This window comes from Alosa pseudoharengus, unplaced genomic scaffold (assembly GCF_046254945.1).
Source record: "Alosa pseudoharengus isolate Yale_2024_CS ecotype anadromous, Long Island Sound unplaced genomic scaffold, YU_APseudo_1.1 YU_APseudo_1.1_scf_5, whole genome shotgun sequence".
Taxonomy (NCBI): Eukaryota; Metazoa; Chordata; class Actinopteri; order Clupeiformes; family Clupeidae; genus Alosa; species Alosa pseudoharengus.
In genome coordinates this window covers 21,441,142-21,462,807 of record NW_027468837.1, presented here as the reverse complement: position 1 = coordinate 21,462,807, position 21,666 = coordinate 21,441,142, and the positions used below count along the sequence as shown (strand labels likewise).

The following is a 21,666-nucleotide window of genomic DNA, read 5'->3' as shown; positions in this document are numbered from 1 at the left end:
ACACATACAGACACACACAGAGATGCACAGACACACAGACACACACACAGACACACGCTCACACACACACAGCAGGCCCAGTTAAGGTACATTGCACCTACAATTATTACACTCGGGTCCAGTAGACCTGAACACCTAATATGTAATAGTTATGTGTAGGGGGGTGTACCGTGTGCAGTCATTGAAAATATATATATTTTTATGTTCTTCACAGAAAATGAGCCAAGGCCAATGAGTTTGAGTTAGAAAAAATAATAAATAGCATTTTTTTTCTTTAAAGGAGAATTCCGGTGTGATATTGACCTAAAGTGTGTTGAAACATGATACCGAGTGTGAACGTTCGTCTCATAGCTCATCTCGGCTTGTCCTCTGCACTCAGAAATTTGGCGCTAGTTAGCCGATGCTACCAACAGGTTTTCCAAGGGGGTCCCTCGGGCATCGGCCTAGCCATGCAAATAAATCACTGTTTTACACCATTTACGATGCTCAAAGTAGCTCCACACTTCATTGGTAGACTTCCGAGGGCCCTGACATTTAAAATGAGACATTGAGAACTTTGAAAAAGCACTGGTAGTTTATTTCAAAGACGATTTATACAGACAGTACCTTCAGGAAGTTTAACGTTCGCCACCATCTTGAATTTAGTCATGATAAGTCGAGCGACGAGTACGAATGAACAGGTATGATAAGGGATCAGATTCCAAAAATAATTCCGTGGAAATGCATGGATTCCAGTTGCTGCTACTGGCTGCTACTGGAAGCAACTGGAATCCATGCATTTCCACGGAATTATTTTTAGCCATAAATGCTCTGCTAATAATACAGGACTATTTTTTTACCATCAACTTATATCCTGACATCATTAACACCACTACAATCACTTTCTAGACACAGGTATTACAAGGTCTTTGTTTGAGAGAACGTTGTGTCGTACCATGGTGGTTTAAGGCACTATAACTTTTGTAGAAACACACCCCAGATCAATTCTGATCATTAGTGTAAAACCCCAGAGTATCTCACCTTAAAGAGGAGCACTTGACTGTTAGGGTCCAACAGCTGCATGTCAACCTCAAACTCAGCCTTTCCGTCGGTTTTCACTTCAATCTGTTTCACACTTTCCACTTTCTCGACATACTATGTAACAAGAGACAACAGCAAACAGCAAATCAGTGTGACTTTAAAGTGTACCTACAAGGCTTAATAAATCAGAGCTTAAGGTAATAGTACTTGAAAGGACACCTGTATAGATTATGTTAAAATGAGAAACAATATCCAAAAGGTTAAGACTTTCAGAGTTCAGAGTTTCAGTCAAAACCACAGTCAAAACCAAGGTAGGTGTCTACCTTTGCCTGTTCCTTCTCTCTCTCTTTCTTCATTAAATTCAATTTCCTTAGCATCCAACGGAAGTCTGTCACTCCATACTCAAAACAAACGCGTTCATAATCTTTCTTGGGAGCGGACAACAGAACTTCCCAGAAAGCTGGATCAATTTCTCCTTCCTTTTGGACCTTTTTAGGCTTTCTTTTCACAATTCTGATTAAGTGGAAGAAATAGCAATATTTCACATTTTATTTTCCTTGCAATAACTCATTTTCAATAGAAAATATTTATATATGTAACATACTTACACTGTTTTTTTGAGAAGTTTCCTGAAATCCTCTGGATCATTTTTGACAACTGGGATTGGAAATTAAAAACAAAAATGAACAGAAATGTCAGAATCCTATATTGCATGAGACATTTTTCAATGGGGCATCATAACATGAAAATGAAAGTTAACTCAACAAGTAATCTGTAATTTAGCATTTGTGCACACATACCAACTGGCTGCTTCTTCTTGAATCCAACTGAAACAGGACAAAACATCACTTAACACCAATTAATTATCAGTGTAACATAAAGTATGTCAGTCAGTTAGAGAAAATTAATTTGGGAAAAGTGACGTAGATTAATGTTTAATTTGTATACTTGCTCACCTTCAATAACATTCAAAGTGGCCGTACACACAGCTCTTCCATAAGGATTTGCAGCAAAAAATCTGTAAGTGTCTGCTTGGTCTGTATTAACACTGATGATCTGTCATGGTAAAAAAAAATAAAATAGAAAAACAACGTTATATCAGATCCCTGAACAAAAAGGCCTCTCCAACTCTTATTGGAAAATATAGGTAATTTAGGTGATAGGAGATGTAAGGGGAATTTCTACATGATGATGATATCACTGCAAATGCATAAAGCATAGGTAGTAAAATCTATATGATTGTTGAACAATGTTAGCATGACCTTGAGATAACCGCATATCCGCATCACATAATTTCCCTATTCATTAAATCCATCATCTGAATTAAATCTTAACAAGAGTAGGCCTACAGTATGTACAGCTGGTGATCTAAACATGACTACCATGGAGGAATGTCTGTCTATATGCAGAACTTATGAATAGGTAGTGCTAATTAGTTTCCCCACAGCTCTTAGATCAGAGCTTCGATGCTTCATTTGTAAGCTGTTTTACCTCAAAAATGTACTCTCCCATCTTGTCATCATATCGGGCCTTGAATTTTTCCGTATCAGCAGTATCTCCTTTATTCCGAGACCAAGTCACATTTGGAGCTGGTTCTCCTGACACAATTGCTTTAAACAGGGCTAGTTTTCCTGAAAGCCAATATTTGTACACAGCAATATGCATGTTTTGTCATAACCTTTTACACAAACTGATGAAATAAACAAATAATAATATTATATATATATATATATATATATATATATATATTCAACATTGTAATGCTTTCTTGTGCAAATGACTTAGTGTGATTAAGCTATTAGATATTAAATATACTATACAATTCCACTTGACTTACCGTAATCTCCCAACTATTATCCGTGGTTTATACCAGTACATTGATTTTGCAAAATGTCTCCAGTCCATTAATGAGGTTAATATACGGGGCATTATGGTATTTATATGTTTTTTTTTTTTTACTTGCATAAAACACTGTCCTGCGGTTTATACACAATGCGGTTAATATACAGGAAATTACTGTATTCTGTTTTGTTGAAATGTTTGGCAAACAACATTAAATATGATGACATTTTTTCTAGACATCGACTGTAAAAATGGAAGAGTATCTCTAACCCTCTGGAATGGTCACTGCAAACGGCTTGCGGGTGAAGTCTGGAGTGGTGCAACCTGATGGAATCTCCTCCACAAACTGTGTGATCATAACACCGGGGACCCTGGAGCGCCTTTTGATTTGCACTGGACAAATTAAGAGAAAAGAGTAAGAATAAGTGAACTATATATTAAACACAACAGTTGTTGCTGATATTATTGACTCTTAAGTATGAAGATAACAGGTTTTCTTATATTGGGGGATACCACTTATTACCTTCTTTGCCTGTTGTGACCTATTGACTTTAAAACCAATATGAGGCAAAAACATTCAAAAGATTTTTGATGTTCCATCAAAAAAATATTATTATTTCCATGCTTTTTGCATTTTGCCATGTTATCAGGGAGAAAGTCATAATTTCCTTACTGTTAATGAAAATGGTGCCTATACAATAGATTTAAGTGAACCACAAGAGGGCACCATATCACTAAGTCAGCAAGAAAAGAATGAAATGTTGATGAAATAGAATGCACGCACACATCTCCAGTTATTGATCTGAAATAATTTTTTCTTGTAATTGCTGTTTGTCCCAGCAATGACAACATAGATAGTGCACAAAAGGGAAACGTATTATCAGGTAAAACATGTTATCATTGATCATCATTCACTCAGTGTGGTTACATGTGTAGAACAATCTCATTAAAGCACCAATCGGATCAGAGTATGGAACATTCCAGTTTACATGCTAGGCGAACTAGTACTAGTACCATGATGAAATCTTTATTCAGGAATCATAATAAACTCCAACTAAAATCGGAGTCTAATAATATTGAAATAGATTACTCAATAACACAATCTAATAACACAATTTACATGACTTCTTTCAGACTAAAGAGTATAATTAGACTGAAATCTGATCATTTGTTTGCATGTAACCACAATGACTGTGCAAGATTGGCGCACGTAGCATTCCACCAGGACAGGAGGTCAGTGGTTGAACTCACAGAGAAGACATTCTAGACTGTATATCACCTCAGGATACAGAGAATGGGAAAGAGGTGGACAAACCAGTTCAAGGAAGAACTACACATACCACATTGCAAGCATTTGTAATATGAATGCAACTATTTTTTTTTACACTTCTTACAATGGTTTGAGTTACATAGTTTGCTGTATATGACATTAGGAAGTGTAGCTTGTGTGGCATCAGATCTGAGGGTGCGAAGTTCAGTTACATTATGTGTGCGCTGGCCCTGATAGCCACATTTTTAAATATCTGCTGACTGCTTCAGCAGCTGAAAGACCATAAATGTGCATATTTAAGTAAGGATTTAACCTTTACTGCACAATATTATGGTTTTGTAGAGCACTAGATTTAAATATTATTCACTAGGTGGTGCTCTACATACAAGTCATAATGCTTCAGGTTTGACTCATAGACTGTAAAAAATAGGTTTGACCAGAACTAGGCCCATGCCACAAAAATGCTGTAGTGCAGTGCAGAGGTCATAATAATTCGTTTACTCCTTTCCCCCACAGTACACAGGTATGTAGAACTGAGGAAGTGAAATCAGCTGTTCAGCATAACAGCTACTCTAGTTGTTATACTCAATCTACTTTATAAACAAGAGTGTCCACCTCTTAAACCACAAGGACAGCTATTATTACCGATTCACTAAAACCAGAGGTGTTACACAGAAAAACAAAAAAATCTTCTTTTGAGTTATTTATGTTGTTGAGTTGAAATGTGGTGGTGAAAACATGCACTGTTATAAGATAGACACACATTTTGTGAGATCACATAAATGGTTATGTTCCACAACCTACCTGCACCGGGAGGCAGGTCGTCCTCATCTGATAATGCACATGGAGGCACATAAAAAGGGAGGCGAGACAGCAAAGTTATGACATCAAGCTGAGACATAGCTCTGACTGCACAAGGGAATTATATCGGGAAAAAGAACATGGACAGAAGGGCTGACAATGTACTAGCCAAGAGGGAGCTAAACAGACATCAGCAAAGGGTTTCTACTAAAACAATAGCCTAGATCAAAGCAAACACCACAGTAGCAACACAGAGAAGGACCCATCATATCCCTGTGATTTCAGAAGATAGTGGACACTCATAGAAATTAAATCCACCTTCTGATTCTTCCAGGAAATGTCCTCTTTAAGAACATGTACTTGAGGAAATGGTCCAGCCATGATTATAATCTTCAAACTGATGTGGTGGCACAAACTTATGGTATCAGTAAAGTAAAGTTGTTCACTTTAGGTGTTCACTGCGATGAATTGTTCAGTTTATTGCCACTGACTCTTGTCCATTTTACTGTAGTTTGTACTGTTGATAGACTTGGATTATAAAACAATATTGATTGTGTTCCATTTTGTCCACTGGTGAGCATATATATATAAATTGGTTGTAGATTAAAAACAAACAGATATGCAGCATCGTCCTGGTCCAAGGATAATTGTCGCTGCACAGCTTGTTCCATCTTCCATCTTCCAGTCTTTTGAATCCCCATTTACTGTAAATCTTCACTCCAGGACCACACATTTCTGCTCTTTAAATTGTAATATATTTCAATGAAAATAATCTCTGCAACAACTGACAAAAGTAAGAATTTTGATTTGGTCAATAAAATGTGTAGCTTTTAAAAATGCAAGTTATTCTGGATAAACTGTAAATGATTGATTTAAATCGCACCAGGTGCTGTACAAAAGGACCATTGGTTCAATTCAACATTTTAAAAGATCCACAGTTTTTAATCTACTATTTACAACCTGAATCCTAACAGCTGAACAGGACTTTGAGGAACTGTAATCTAAAAAAAAATGATTATAAAAATGTGTTAAATGTGTTGACTCAACTCTGTACAGAGAGGAATGGAAAATGTTACTCCCATGCTCCTAAGTTACATCATAAACTCTCTCAGTGCATAGACTATTTTTATAGCAAAAAATAAAATACAGGCTATTATTCTCAAGCATATTTCAATAAGACACAAGACACTATTCACACTAGAAACAAACCAAAAATGGCAAATTTGTTTTGTGAACAGCTCAATACTGGTATTATTCCTCACATAACATAGACTATTCTTTGAAGCATGTGTCAATTTTCTATTAACTGATAATGTAAATGCAATATTGTACTTACTTGGCCCTGCTGGAGTTGGGTCTGGTTTGTCTACCATCTTGTTTACCTCTAAAAATGAATGCAAATATGTTACCCCTGAAACACTAAAAATATAAATAATTAATAAACAAGTCTAGACTAAATAACCTTAGCCAAGTTTAGTACAAACTAAAAAGTAGATTTGAGATAGAGGCCTACACTTCCAAAGGTTAAACCAAATGTAGTGTAATGTAATGTAACAGTGTGACATTAGGTTACAGATTACATTTATAAGTTACCCTTCTAAAAATAATAAATAAATAATGTAGGCTAAATATGTCAATTACTTCATCAGTAACCAATTGCATTTAACTACTTTTGTTTTAATTAGACTACTTTTTGATTGACAAAAAATGACCCTTACAAAAATTAAATGTTTGGCCGGTTCTAGCCTACTACACTTGGGTGGGCTGGAAGACATTTTGGGTGGGCAACATAGCAAAGCGCTCAAATTGGATGAAAATTGACATACACACAAACAGCATGTTGAGATGGGTATTCAGGCCTATGTGTTTCATTGCTTGACAACAATGATGTTGAATTTACAAAAAGTTTCAAAGCTTAAAGCTTGTAGTAGCGGTTTGGTCTTATCAGCAATCTAAAGTTAGGCATGCATCACTACACATTTTTGGATATCATCTGGTAAGTATTTTTATTGGATTCTAGGCCTACTTGTTATTTTACATTGCATTCAACCAAGCCTACACAGAAAACTAAGCATCAATCTATATTCCAAATAAAACTCTTTTACAACTGCTTTCACACAAGTGGACACATGTGAAGAGTGAGCAATGGCGAATAAGTGTGGGATTTTGATAGGTTGTGTTTAAAAAAAGAAATCAAGTAACCTCCTGTTAGATTTTTTTGTGTTAGGTAGAGAGTTGTGTGTGGTGTTTTGTGAAATTTATAACTGAGTGAAAGGCTGAGAATTAGTGTATGGTTTTGCAGATTTCGTATGGGGTTATGGGGTTTGAGTGAATTTTCACAAATTGTTTGACATACAGGTTTTTGTTTTGTGTGTGTGTGTGTTTTTTTTGGTGTTTTTTTTCCAGTTTTTTTTTGGTAGTGTGTTGGTGTGTGTGTGTGTGTATGTGGGAGGGGACGGTGTGTGTTTGTGTATGTGGATGGAAAGGTAGAATGTGTGTGTGTGTGTGTGTGTGTACGTCTCTTAAGGCATCAGGAGGGATGTTTATCTAACGTACGTACTGCACAGTTATGTACCACCTAGCTACCATTACACTCAACACCAACTCATCCACATCCAACCAGGGTTTGAGGCTGTTTGGGTGGGCAAAATACAATGTCGGGCCCACCCCTAGATCCTGCCCTGATTTGCAGCAAACTTGTGGGTGATGTAACATACTAACAAGTATGTACACAAAAGGACACCGTAGTGTCACCAGGTCATGAACTCCTGCAATGTTTGAATATGTTGTGTGATCCAAGATGGTGGAATATAAACAAGCCAGCGTTATACCCGTGTCAGTCCGAGTGAATACATTTAATAGTAATAAACATATCCAGAGGACAATCTTAAAGAACCCTTATGCAGGTCTGGTTATTCCTTCGCTGTTTCTGGGTTTTCGCCTGATTTGGGCACGCATTTTTCACAACATAGCTCCCCCTGCAGCTTGGGTAGCAAGTGACTGCTACATTAAACCCCCACTAGCTAGTGAGCTAGCCATCAAGAAACCAAGCTAAACACATACAGGGCTGACAATAAAACGGTCGAGCAAACACATTGTTTAAGAGACTATCAAACCACATTACAAAAACGAAGTTCACCCAAGGGTAGGCTACTTACAATTTCAACAGCAACAAAGCCAAGTCGGAGTCCGTTTTGCAGTCTTCTTAGAAACTACAATCTGACTACATTTTCGAGACGAGATTGGATACTTCCGCTGAGTCACATCTGGATTTGTTCGGGACGGGACCAGAAAGTTGCATATTCGGTTTTTCCGCGGAGAAGCACTAGGGGGAGACGAAGCACCCACCAAACGACCCAAAAAGTGTTGTAGAACCATCAGAATGACTCTCAACCTGCATAATTAAAGGGACACCAGGCAACGTTTTCGTGTTAATTACTCATCTTCGTAAGTCGGTATATGGTTAAATGACTCATTACAGGGCGAATGAAGACTCTCTCGCCCGCCCCTACTGCCTGTAGGAAGAATATCCCGCTTGCAAGTTCAGTGTATCGTACCCGCCGACCGAAGCAGGATCAGTTTACATCCTGCATCCACAGCACAGAGGCAGGCTAACGAAACGCTAGTGATTGTTGCAAATGTGTGTATAATGGCAGAGCCGGCGAAGAAGCAGCGAAAACCCTTGACGGAAGATGCAAAGAAAAGGAAAAGAGCTTCAGACAGAGCAAGGGGGAGTTTCGTAGAGAAAAAGCATCACGCTTGCCTGGTGTCCCTTTAAGGTCATTCTTGCCAAAATTGTTGCATAGGGCTTCAGCAAGCCTGATGCTTTTTCTCTTTCTCTTTCTCTACATGGTGTCAGAGTAGAGGTTCATATACCCACAAATCTATGAAAAATGGAGACGTACGGCATTACAACACCCAAGATGGATTGGGATTCACCGAATTTACTGTGAGGCATGGCGACGTTTCAAGCAACACTCAGAGCTAATGTTCTCAGGCCCTCTACCGGAGAAGCGCGAACAGGATAAATGCAGCTACTTTCTTTTATGGGTTAGGGAGAAAGGACGAGACGTTAACAACACATGGACGCTCTTAGAGGATGACGCTAATGGTGTGTTTCCACACAGCGAAACACCTCGCGATTTTCGGCCAGCGAAATTTCGCCTCGGGGGCGTGACGGCGAAACCGCTAACCTAGACTGCAGTGTCTAGCCAGTGGTGGCAAGCGAGCTAATTAGGCTAAACAGCTAATTCAAACGTTTAAGTACTTAATGAAGATATCCAGGGGTCTTTATGCCTCGACTAAGTTGATGTTGCCTATAAACAACAATTCATGTTCATAGAAACAACAAGGTCAATAAGACATAATATATTTCATACATGTGTTGCAGCATGTAGCCTAGCTGTCTAGCTAGGTTTACAATGCAATCCAATGTCCTAAAATACTAGCATTTCGCCTGTCAGCTAGCTAAAAAAGATCGAGTGCTTAAACTAACATATATAGTGGTCTATTTAGTGGTGTATGTGCTCTGACTAAGTTCGTGTGGCATATAAACCACAATTCGTGTTGATACAAGTGCCAATGTTCGTGTAGAAACATTTTAATCACATACAAATTTTCGCGTTACAGCTCAGGTAGTCTCCGCCATCTTGGTCAGACTTTTTTGTAACTCCCGCCTCCAAACACAAAGACGCGGACCTGATTGGTTCTCGAATGGTCCTCATTTAAATAAAGTTAAACTTTGGCCAACTTTGTTTCGCCTGCCTCGGCGATTCGCTTTCATTTCGCCCAACTAGGGCGAATTTCGTCTCCATTCAACTTCAATGAGAGCGACGCGAAATTTCGTTGTGTGGAAACACACCGTAAGGAGCTAAAGACTTACTACGATAAGTACTCAACTTACCTCACTTCCAAGTCCAACCTGATTTATGCTAAATATCGTTTCCACGAGAAAATGCAAGGAGCTAGCGAGACGTTCGAACACTTTGTAATGGAACTGAAACTGTTAGCCAAAGACTGTGGATATCCTAACAGCGACAAGATAGTAAGAGGCCGCATTGTCTTTGCCACTACTTCACTAATTCAGGTGGTGTATGAGAAACTGCTTAGCCACAGTAACAACGCTGTGCACACCATAAACAGGAGATCGGAGAGCAGTCGGCCGACCAGCGTTAAAGCTAAAACTAAAGCTAAGGAGTCTGCTATAGCGACCAAAGAGTGCTACCGTTGCGGAAGTCTACACAGCACCAAGGAAGGCGCTGCCCAGCCAAAGGTAAACAATGCATGAAATGTAAAGCTCAACCACTTCATGCACATCAAAGCACCCAGCAGAACCATCAAAGCCCTAGCGGAGAGCGATGCACACAGTGAGCGAAGATACAGAGGAGGAACAGGTAGAATTATACATTGATGGCCTTTCAACTGAAAACACTGGACAAAGTAATGAACAAGCTTATGCAGAGATGAAATTGATACTGGCGCACAGGCCAACGCCATTCCAGGGTATGTGTTCCGCAGGCTGTGTAAATACTCAGAGATAAAACCAGCAACCCAGAGGCTTACCACCTTTGGAGGGGAGTTTCTGAAGGTGAAGGGTACTTGTCGACTGAAGTGCAGATATAAAGAGACCTCCATGATGCTGGACTTCCACATTATCAACATTAAAGCACTGCCCATCCTGGGAATGAGAGCCAGTCTGGACCTGAACTTGATCAAGCTAATACTGGCAGTGACTGAGGGAGCTAAGACAGGTACGGACACTTAGAGTTTACTGGAGCAGTATGCAGATGTTTTCCAAGGCATAGAGTTCCCGGGTGAGTGTACCCTCCACGTCAATCCAAACACAATGCCTGTGGTATACCCGCAGGCTCGCAGAGTTCCCATCGTGCTGCGAGACAGGCTGAAGCAAGAGCTGGAGAAAATGGAGGAGAATAGCATAATTTGAAAGGTGACTGAACCCACAGAATGGGTGAATGCATTAGTTGTAGAAACCCCCCCCACACAGGTAAATTGAGAGTCTGTCTGGACCCCAGATACCTCAATAAGGTAATCCAACGGCCTCACTATCCTCTACCTACACTGGAAGATGTCACCACAAAACTCACCGGAGCTCGCTACCTCAGTGTCCTGGATGCCAGGTCTGGCTATTGTACTATTAACTTAAGCACAGAGTCATCTGTTTTAACAATGTTTAACACACTGTTTGGCAGATACAGGCTCCTCAGGTTAGCCTTTGGCATCAACTCCGCTCAAAATGAGTTCCAGAGGCGGGTTGATGAGACGTATGAAGGCCTCAACGGGGTAGCTGCCATCATCAATGACATCCTGGTCTTCGGAAAGTCCAAACAGGAGCACAACAACAACCTCAGAGCAATGCTGAAATGCATGAGAGAGCGAGGGGTAAGACTGAATCTTGAGAAATGCCAGATATATGAGGTCAGCTACTTTGGCACAGGTTCTCATGTGATGGTGTCAAACCAGACCCACAGACAATCAAGGCAGTCCAAGAGATGCAGCCACCTAAGTACAGACGTGAGTTAGAAGGGTCATTCTACAAAACCGGTGCCTTTTGCGTCCGGTCCATTTCATGAGCTCTCAACAATGTAAAAATGTGTCAAAATGTATTTCAAAGGATCAAACCTGTTAATTTAAGTGTTATGAATTACATAATGCATATTTCAATGTCATTGTAAATATAAATCCTACACTTTTTAGTCATCTTTACCAAGGACATAGCCAATTTCCCCGTGTCCGGAAAGTCACATATGGAATTCGCACCTACTATATTAATTAGAACATTTCATTTTTTAACCAAATTTTCATTAATGTCATGATTAAAAATATGCTCTTGATACTATACTATATGTTTTTTTTAAATAAAAGTATGATTTCCCATACAAAAATCATTATTTATGCCCGTCCCGTAGTTTTACATACCACCCCATAACGCTTACATGTTCTGGCTATTACAAAGACACTGTTTCTTTAAGTGACCTCACAGACAGCAGATGACATCACTCAAACCCTTTCAGGAGCCAAGGTCTCAAGCAGGCAAGTTCCCACACAATTTGATATGATTTATTTGCTCTTTTTGGTAGTTAGATAGGGTCCGTTAAGCTTAACCTTACCACCCCATAACGTATAATAGATAGGGAAACTGTTAAATTAGGATTTTTTTTTCAACTGTAATGTAAAGTGAAGGAAATTTTAAACTGAATGGTATATTTGCTATCTTAGCTAGTCAATAACAGTGCTAGCTGCAGTCATTCTGAGGTGAAATTTACCACCCCGTAACATACCACCCCATAACACTTTGTATCGTTATGGGGTGGTAAGGGGAATGTAGAGGGGGTGATAAGGGGAATGCAGAGTGGTTGCCATTGCCATTTAGATTACACAATTCATAAAAAATATATTTATATATAGTTTTACATACTGTGATGACTGGGGGAAACCTCTGTTCTTTCTGCAGTGAGCCCTTAGCAATAAGTCCATAGCAACCAGCTAATCTGTTGAATGCTGGTTCATCAGTATGCATTGGTCACTGTTAATATTTTATGACTATATTGTATGCCAATGTTAGCCTACTGGAGACTATTGTGGTGAGAAATAATTATTAAACAGCTTAACTAGTTGTGATGGACTTGTTGGGAAGGGCTAACTACAAGCAGAAAGGAGGTTTCTGCGGTCATCACAGCAAATTAATGCATTTCAAAATGTAGAGTACTTAGCTTTTTTGTGTATCTAGTGACAACCCAGTCATGAACTCTCTCTCTCTCTCAACTTGGCACACACACCTAGTCAATGTAAATAATTATGATAATTTTCATAATTTGCAGACAATCATGGCTCCAATGAGTAATGCTGAACGACAGCGACTATCCCGTGCTCGCCGCAATGCCGATCCAGACAGGAGGCAGCAGTATCTAGAGATGGAGCGGCAAGGAGACGAGATGTCGAAAGAGGGAAGAAGTTGTTGATCAAAGATCTGAATGAGAGGGACCAACAACAGTTAAGGAAAAAGTGGAAGGAACAAAATGAGGCCCCGTCCATTTATTAGGGAAGTGCGGTGTAAGTTTAAATGTTACTAACGAAGGTATTATAGCAATATTATAAATCTGGCGACGGAATAGCCTAGAACTTGGGTAGGCCTAGCGTTTAGTAGCCTATGCACTTGCGGTGATAGCCAAAACTAATGTGAATTGCGGACTATCCTACAACCAAAGAAAGTAAAGGAGATTATTTGTACCTGCGTTAGCCAAATAAAGGACGGGACTTCACAAACCGTAAAAATGAAGTTTATTAGTTTTACAGTTGACTACAGTTGACAGTTCACTATCAGTCCACACAAACAATTCTGGTTTCCTTGCACTAGCCATTTTCGTCGTAGCCTATTCTGTCTGTTTGTATAGCCTACAGCACGCAAGCTTTGGTCAATTTCTGTAACAGAAACAGTGCCACCTCTAGGCCTGGGATATGAAGTAACGTGTTGAGTCGTGTTGAGATGGATCCGTTTGGACGCAAATATTCTTGATACGATTCCAGGGAAGACGGAGGAAAAAAAGATTGGTTTGGTACGTGTGGACTAGCCCTGAAAGGAGAAAGCAGGCAAAGGCTAGCCTGGAAAATCCAGACCCTGATAATCTAGAAAGATTAAGGGTCTGGCCAGAAACAATCATGTAATGGCCCAACTCGAGGGGTGGCACCAAGCATGCATTTGAAAATCTCACTGCACGCAATTGGATAACACCAGACCGATGTCTGAAAGACACCTGGGCTACAATAAAAAGGAAAATATTAATAGGGATTTATGCCTGAGGTGGGAAAATATTTTTTATGCAGGTCATATATGTCTTATATCATGTGGATGTCTTAAAATATGGCTTGTCCTACATGATTTTTAAAAAAAATTTCAAAGTGAAAAGGCACCGGTTTCGTAGAATGACCCAGAAACCATACTGGGGATGATCAACAACTTAGCCATGAACGCACCACTGCGCCAGCTGCTGAAGCAAGACAATGAGTTTGTATGGGATACGAATCACGCCAAAGCATTCATACGAATGAAAGAACTGATAACACATCTTCACAACTTCAAAATGTGGCCTCAGTGCAGTCATGCTCCAGGATGAAAGACCCATCACTTATGCAAGTCACTCAATAGCACAGAAGAAAACTACACTCAAAAAGAGAAGGAGCTGTACGCAGTCATCTTCGAGTGCAAGGATAGTGTAGAATCTGACGACAAGCCTCTTGAAGAGGTAATCAGCAAACCACTAGCTGCTGCTACCACTACGCTTACAGAGGATGATACTACAGCTCCAGAAGTACAACATCCACATCATCCACTGCTACTGTAAGGAAATACCGGTGGCCGACACGCTGTCTCGCAAGTCCATCGAGGACAAGGACCGCAGCCTGATGGAGAGCATGGAAGCACAGGTGCACACTCTCATCAGCAGTGTTCAAGTGAGTGACAACAAGCTGCAGGAGATCAGAGAGGCAACAGCACAAGACACCCAGCTCGTTACACTCAACCGAGTCATAAGGTCATACATGAGAGGAAAAAATGCCCACCTAACATCCAGGAATATTGGAATCACAGGGATGAAATAACCGAAATCGACTGTCATGTTCAAGGGTGAGAAAATCATAATCCCTCAGAGTCTCAGAGCCAACATGATACAGCGCATAGACACTGGACACATGGGCATGGAGAAAAGTAAACACAGAGCACGGGATCTCTTCTGGCCTTGGGAAACAGATTGAAGCAGCAGTAGATCAGCACAGCATATGTCAGGAAAGATGCAGTGCCAACCCAAAGGAGCCCCTGCTGTCATACGACATACCGGAGAGACCATGGCAGGTAGTAGGCAAGATTTTTTAGTCATAGTAGACTACTACAGCAGATTCTTCAAAATGGAGAAGCACCCAGGCATACTGACATGTAGCCGTCCTACCACATGCTCATTGATCCCTATACCTACAAACCAGCTATCACACATGTGATCAATGCTTTGCTAACCTCTGGCACATTTCCAACAGCATTCAAAACGGCCCGGGTAACTCCGTTACTTAAGAAAACTTCTCTCAACCCTGCTCAAGTCGAGAACTACCGCCGTGTCTCACTCCTGCCTTTCCTATCCGAAGGTATTGAACGAGCAGTCTCCAAACAGGTCTCTGATTTCCTTTCACAGAACAACCTTCTGGAACCAAATCAGTCTGGGTTCGAAAGCGGCCACTCTACTGAAACGGCTCTGCTGTCTGTAACAGAAACCTTAAAGGAAGCCAGGGCGACCGCTCGGTCATCAGTACGCATTCTGCTTGACTTATCGGCTGCCTTTGACACGGTTAATCACCGCATCCTTCTCTCTATACTCTCTAACATGGGAATCTCCAGCTCTGCTCTCTCCTGATTTGAATCCTACCTCACGGGATGCTCGTTTAACGTATCATGGCTTGGACAGCTATCTGCACCTCACTATCCCAGCACAGGGGTGACACACAGCTCTATCTGTCCTTTCCACCTGATGACCCCTTGGTCTCGGCACGGATCTCGGATTGCCTCTCAGACATATCTACATGGATGAAGGCACATCACCTCCAGCTAAACCTTTCAAAAACTAAACTGCTGGTCCTCCCAGCTAAACCTACCATACACCATGACATCAACATCAAATTTGACTCTCTGTCTGTTTCACCCACCAGGGCTGCAAGAAATTTAGGAGTTGTTCTCGACAACCAACTAACCTTCTCTGATCATGTTGCCTCGGTCGCCCGGTTGTGCCGTTTCGCACTTTACAACATATGGAAAATCAGTCTTACTTGACTCAAGATGCTACCCAACTCCTGGTAAAGGCAATTTAGTCATCTCACGACTTGACTACTGCAACGCCCTCCTGACAAGTCTGCCAGCCTGCACAGTGAAACCCCTTCAGATGATCCATAACGCGGTGGCGCGCCTGGTCTACAACCAACCCAAAAGCTGCTCATCCAGATACACTGGCCACCTACAGTATGGGTGCCCGCATCAAATTCAAGTCTCTAATGCTTGCCAAATTTGCAGCAACTGTTCGCCAGAAACCGGAAATTTCTGTAGCCTAAGGGTAGCCTACATATCAAACCTCTCGTTGTATTAGGGGTTTGCATGGCGTGTCATCAGATCTGGACGTCGCCATATTAGAGATACTCACCTCATTAGAAAGCATTAGGCACTGAAGTAAATCCCTCACATCGTCAAGGAAAATGGTTAATTATTGCCGTGTTTTAGGTTATATCAATAGGTCAGATAGAAGTTATTAGAGGAATGGGGCGCTTGTGGTTGGACTTGGTACTGCGTCTCCATCACCCAACTCATATGGATCTGCGCTGCCTATAAACCGTAATTTCTCAAAATATCGCACCTTTTCTTGTGGTCCAAGTCCTGCCCTATATGCCTTTGCATCTTGGACGCGTTTTGATGAGCTTTACTGTTGTTAACACTTAAGGTATCCAAAGTGCATAATACTCCATTGTAGGCTACTTAATTTATCGGAACTCCCCCTATTACCGTCGGTCCCGTATTTCCGCCGTCTTGCGTGTATGTGTCACTTAATATCCATTTCTAAACAAACCAAGATGGCGGATTCCTAAAGAAACGCAAACACCCACACCATAGGTGTATCTAAATTAGCTATGTACCAAAAATGACATTTTACTGTGACTCAAAAGGTGATGATACATGGGGCAACTTCTTGAGCAATGTTGCTGGGCAACCACATAACCAGTTCCATTTATTCTGATTGGATGATCATGACAACTTGCCTACTGATGATTAAAGTTCTCCAGAAAAGAAACTGTTGCCCAATATCAATGAGAAAATGCCAGAACCACAATAATGAGGAACATTGCCCAGCAACATTGCTCAAAAAGTTGCCCCATGTATCATCAGCTAAAGAGCTGTAAACAGTGTTGTAAGGCTGCGTGTACACATCCGCTTGGAGCTCCAGTGGAATTTTAATTTCATGAGAATTCTCGGTCTAACCGTTCATATGCCGTTGAAACGGTGTAAATAGGCGACCCATAAGGCCAGCACTATAACTCCGAGCATGGTAAACAAAATCAAAGACTTTCTAATGTGAAAGACACAGCACTCAAAAGATCATCCACAAAATTGCATGGGGTTAGTTTGTAACGCCGTTGTCTACACATATCCCACCCCTTCCTCGGCAAAACGTCGACATGTGAATACATTGAGCCAATCATGTGGTGTGATGTGAATACATTGAGCCAATCATATGGTGTGTTGTGAAGACAATGTTGTGAACATGGAGGTATTATATATACCGTATTTTCCGGACTATAAGTTGCACTGGAGTATAAGTCGCACCAGTCAAAAAATGTGTCATGAAGAGGAAAAAAACATATATATGAATATATATGTTGCACCTGAGTCGCAGGATCAGCCAAACTATGAAAAAAAGTGTGATTTATAGTCCGGAAAATACGGTAACTGGAGAGAGTGATTAAGTCCCGCCCTCTATACAAATGAATGGCGGAGGCTAGGCTAGTAAATCCGGCCAATTCATAGTCAACGCCATATTGAACACTGGGGCAAAGATGGTTGATTACGAAGATACTTCCTGAGAGGCCATTTCCTGTCCCTGGAAATGTATGCAAATAGGGTAGCAGTAGTACACGCCCCACACGAAGGGGGGGCCACTATCCCCCATTTATGCAGTGATCGGGCTCCCTTTTTAACATTGAGATCTATGGCAGAATCCAAGAATTTCCCAGAATTTGTCAAAGCCTTATTTTTCTGAGCAATGGATATATTTCGGAAACGGTATCATGATCTCCAAACCCTCCTCCCCATTTCAGGAGAATGTCGTGACAGTATGACCCTCCAGTCGGGAGAAACATTAATGAAGGTGTACACCAAGTTTCTTTTGTACTCCGGCTTCTGTCTGGCGTGGAACCGAGGCGTTCAAACGTCAGTCATACGTCAGTGACACGCCCCTGTGCAGGCGGGGACTGAACCAGAGCCCGTCTCTAACTGAACTCCACTTTGGCCTCATAGACATGAACTAGGACGACCCATCTTGCTACGCATTAATTATCTTTGACTGGGGCTCGTATCCAGCGCCAGTCGGCTCTGACCATGCGCCAAATTCCAAAGCTGGAAATGACGCATGGACCAACGTCGATTTTTATTGGATATTCTGTAAAAAGAGAGTCGTCCTCCAGTAAGAGGGTGGCGATAATGCATACATTGCTTGCCACATAACAAGAAGAAGAAAAAGATGCTCGGGTCCGAGTGGAGTCTCCCTGAAGCGCAACTTAATTTCATTGGATGACAGCGGCTCTAACTAAGAGCGGTCTGCATGGAGCTGGTTCCAAATCTTCCATGCAGCGCCATACTTGAAAATGGCGTATGCTAACATGCCGAAGCTAATCTGCACGCTGTTGACCCCCTGGTTGTCAACTCCCCGCTGGAGCAAGTTTGGTGTCGTGAAGCCTTGCGCACGCGCATTTCTGCCGAATAGGATGCCCGATGAGTGCCTAAAAAGCGTTGCAATATGGCCACCGAGTGGAGGGACTTGCCTAAAAGGACTTTGACAAAATCGGATATTTCAGGCAGTAAATGCTCCCGTTAACTCATTGAGTGCCAAAATGCGTTGAGTGCCAAAAACGTAGGCCTAATATTAAGTTTTTAGCTTTTTTTTTTTAATTACGAAACTAGACACTCTAACTATCACTAGGTGGCAGTCTCGCCAGGTCTCGCTGATCACTTCCCGGAAAGTTTACACAAGTAAGTAACAGGCAACACTTCATATTTCATGAAAGACGTTAGTAGTCAGGGGGCCTATGTGGTTTCTGTGGGATTGAAATGTTAATTTTTGGAGAGTGGTTGGACTGTCTTTAGAGGTCATTGAACATGGAGAAAAAGTATGTCTCCATTTTTTTTTACCTGTTTTAACCCTATTTTTGTGAATTTGTATATTTCACTATAATTAACACCATACATTTAGCCTAAATCACTGGCTATGTTGAATAAAGTTCACAAAACAGTTATTTTCTTATTTTTAACAGTATGATTGTATGTCAGTATTATGATTGTATGTCAAACAATTAGAGATAAGATCAATAACCAGTTTCAGTTTCACCAAATACACATACTCCATTGCTGAAAGATAGCAAAATCACAGATGAGACAACAACAACATTTACTTCACTTACATATACACAACATATTAGATCTCACCTCCACAATTTCCTCATCAAAATCTACAACTAGTCTACTAAACCTTATTCCTACTCACCTTCTCAAGACTGCTCTCCCCTTCCTGGATAATGTTTTGCTCCAGATTATAAATAATTCAATGCTATCAGGGCATGTACCGCAGTCGTTTAAGACATCTGTTATTATTAAGCCCTCCCTCAAAAAACCTAGCCTTGTATCGATACTGGTCTTCCTGGACCTCAGCGCTACCTTTGACACCATAGACAATGACATACTACTTAGGCTTGAAAATTTGATAGGCATCAAAGACTCAGCACTCGCTTGGTTTAGATCAGTGTTTTTCAACCACTGTGCCGGGGCACACTAGTGTGCCGTGAGAGATCATCAGGTGTGTCGCAGAAAATTACCCAAATGTCACTCACTGGTCCAGAAAAGCAACTGTTGCATCAAAGAATTTATAACCACATACTCTCATTGATTGTATGATTGCACTATTTGTGTTATGCAGGCATTGTTCAACGGGGGCCCCATATCCAGTATTCACAGAATCATCACATATCCAGTTCAAAACAACAATTAAATTAGATATAGTCACCTACAAATGAAACAGAGGGCACTTGTTATATTGAGCAGGTCTTGCATAGAAGCCATAGGCCATATCTGTGTATTATTTGAAATTTTAGGCTATGGTATGTTTATTTTTTCTTCACACAGAATTAGTGTGTTAGTGTGTCGTGGGACATTTTAAGTGTCAAAAGTGTGCCGTGGCACAAAAAAGGTCGAAAAACACTGGTTTAGATCATACCTTCCTAACCGTCAACAATTTGTACAGGTCCATAATAAACCATCTACCCAGATTATGGTAAAATGTGGAGTGCCTCAAGGCTCAGTACTGAGGCCCCTGTTGTTTAGCAGATGATACATAACTATACCTTTCCATAAAACCTGATGAATTAACATCGTCAAACTTGACAAATGTATAAGAGATATAAAGACATGGATGACGAATAATTTCCTGATTTTGAACTCAGATAAAACAGAAGTCATGGTTTTAGGTTCTAAAAAGATGAGGGATATCCTATCCACATCACAGGCTACATATAGTGATCTTCCACTGACCTCATCCACAAGTGTTAAAAACCTAGGAGTTATAATTGACCAGGACCTAGCAAGTAATCACATAAAACAGATCACCAAAACTTAATTTGACCATTTAAGGAACATTTCAAAGATAAGGAAGTCCTTATCCTTACCAGATGCCACTGGATACATAGCCCAAAATCTGTTTCTTTTAGAATATGTGTGCCATCACCTGACTAACAGAAAGACACACCTCAGACACTAGACTGTGCCACCATGAACTATGAAAATGTGCTTGCTCAAATGTAGAAGGCTAGAAGGTCACTAATATCACCAACCATGAAGAACAGAGCACTATGTGCTTCAAGTTATTCGATATTCTAAATTCTATCACTGCCAGCTATCAACAGCCAACTGTCACTGGTAGTCAGGGAGGATTACTGCACGGGCCTACCAGGCCCAAACCCAGAGGCCCAAGGAGTCAGAGGGCCCAAGCCATTGCATGGAATCATTGCCTCAATATCAACACATCATATCAACACATAGGCTATGAATCTGATGGAAATAAAGTATTGGCCATCCCCAAAATGCACCAGAATACAGGAAATCACATCAAATAAATTTAAAAAATGTCCCCCGCAACAATTAGTGGGGGGCCCTTAATACATCTGGGCCCAGGGGCCTGAAAGTTCATAATCCGTCCATGCTGGTAGTGTCTCTCTTTCTCTTTCTCTCTCTTACACACACACACACACACCTGTCTGTTTGTCTAGCTGATCCTTTACCCTTTCTGGTACTATGTAAAAGTATATTAAACTTGATTTAACAGAAACCTCTGCACTTTGTGCTCTGAAAAAATGTTTTATAATGTTGTATTGTTTATGTGGTCCACTTTTGCACACTACCTTGTAGAATATATTTGCTTTTTGGCACGAAACCCTATGCTATAATACCAGCAATGTGAGGTTTATGGACAGAACACCAAATTTGACCTTTTCTGAATTTGACCTTTGATTTGGGTCCTTCAAAACCTTAAAAAAAAAATGGAGACATGTTTTTTTTTACTCTTAAGAACCCCTAGAACAAAGATATAATACTCTCCAAAAATTAACATGCGAATCCCACAAGCCCCCAAATTAGACACATAGGCCCCTCTACTATAGGCTATATCTCCATTTCTAGAAATAAACAGCGATTTTGATGAAAACTAGCCACTGTTTAGCTTGGGATTTCTCAGGAACGGAGGAGTGTAGAAATACACGGTTTGTACCCACCGAGAGCTTAAAGTCTCACCTTTTAATCGAGCCATTGTATGTGTTCATAGCTATAACCAGAGAATGTCTAATAAGGGGAGAACCTTCACTCTCGGAACTCTTCCGGTGTGGTACTGCATCTAGGGGCGCTCGCGGGCGAGTCCAGAATGAATGGAGGT

At 40.8% G+C, this 21,666-nt stretch overlaps 1 protein-coding gene across 2 annotated transcripts in view; it reads right to left on the bottom strand.

The window, feature by feature from the left end:
• Positions 1-21,666, bottom strand: part of igfn1.2 (immunoglobulin like and fibronectin type III domain containing 1, tandem duplicate 2) — a 52,964-nt gene that overhangs the window by 13,403 nt on the left and 17,895 nt on the right. The window contains exons 2-10 of one of the 2 annotated variants that reach the window (XM_076268427.1): positions 6,270-6,317; positions 4,937-4,963; positions 3,133-3,255; positions 2,512-2,651; positions 1,977-2,076; positions 1,821-1,847; positions 1,629-1,677; positions 1,344-1,533; positions 1,021-1,134 (exon numbers count right to left, since the gene is read on the bottom strand). In XM_076268427.1, coding sequence (XP_076124542.1) covers positions 1,021-1,134; positions 1,344-1,533; positions 1,629-1,677; positions 1,821-1,847; positions 1,977-2,076; positions 2,512-2,651; positions 3,133-3,255; positions 4,937-4,963; positions 6,270-6,306 — 807 coding nt within the window. In that variant the 5' untranslated portion in view covers positions 6,307-6,317. Of the gene's footprint in view, positions 1-1,020; positions 1,135-1,343; positions 1,534-1,628; positions 1,678-1,820; positions 1,848-1,976; positions 2,077-2,511; positions 2,652-3,132; positions 3,256-4,936; positions 5,034-6,269; positions 6,318-21,666 lie in introns of those variants that run through there. The other variant, XM_076268426.1, reaches the window with a different exon arrangement.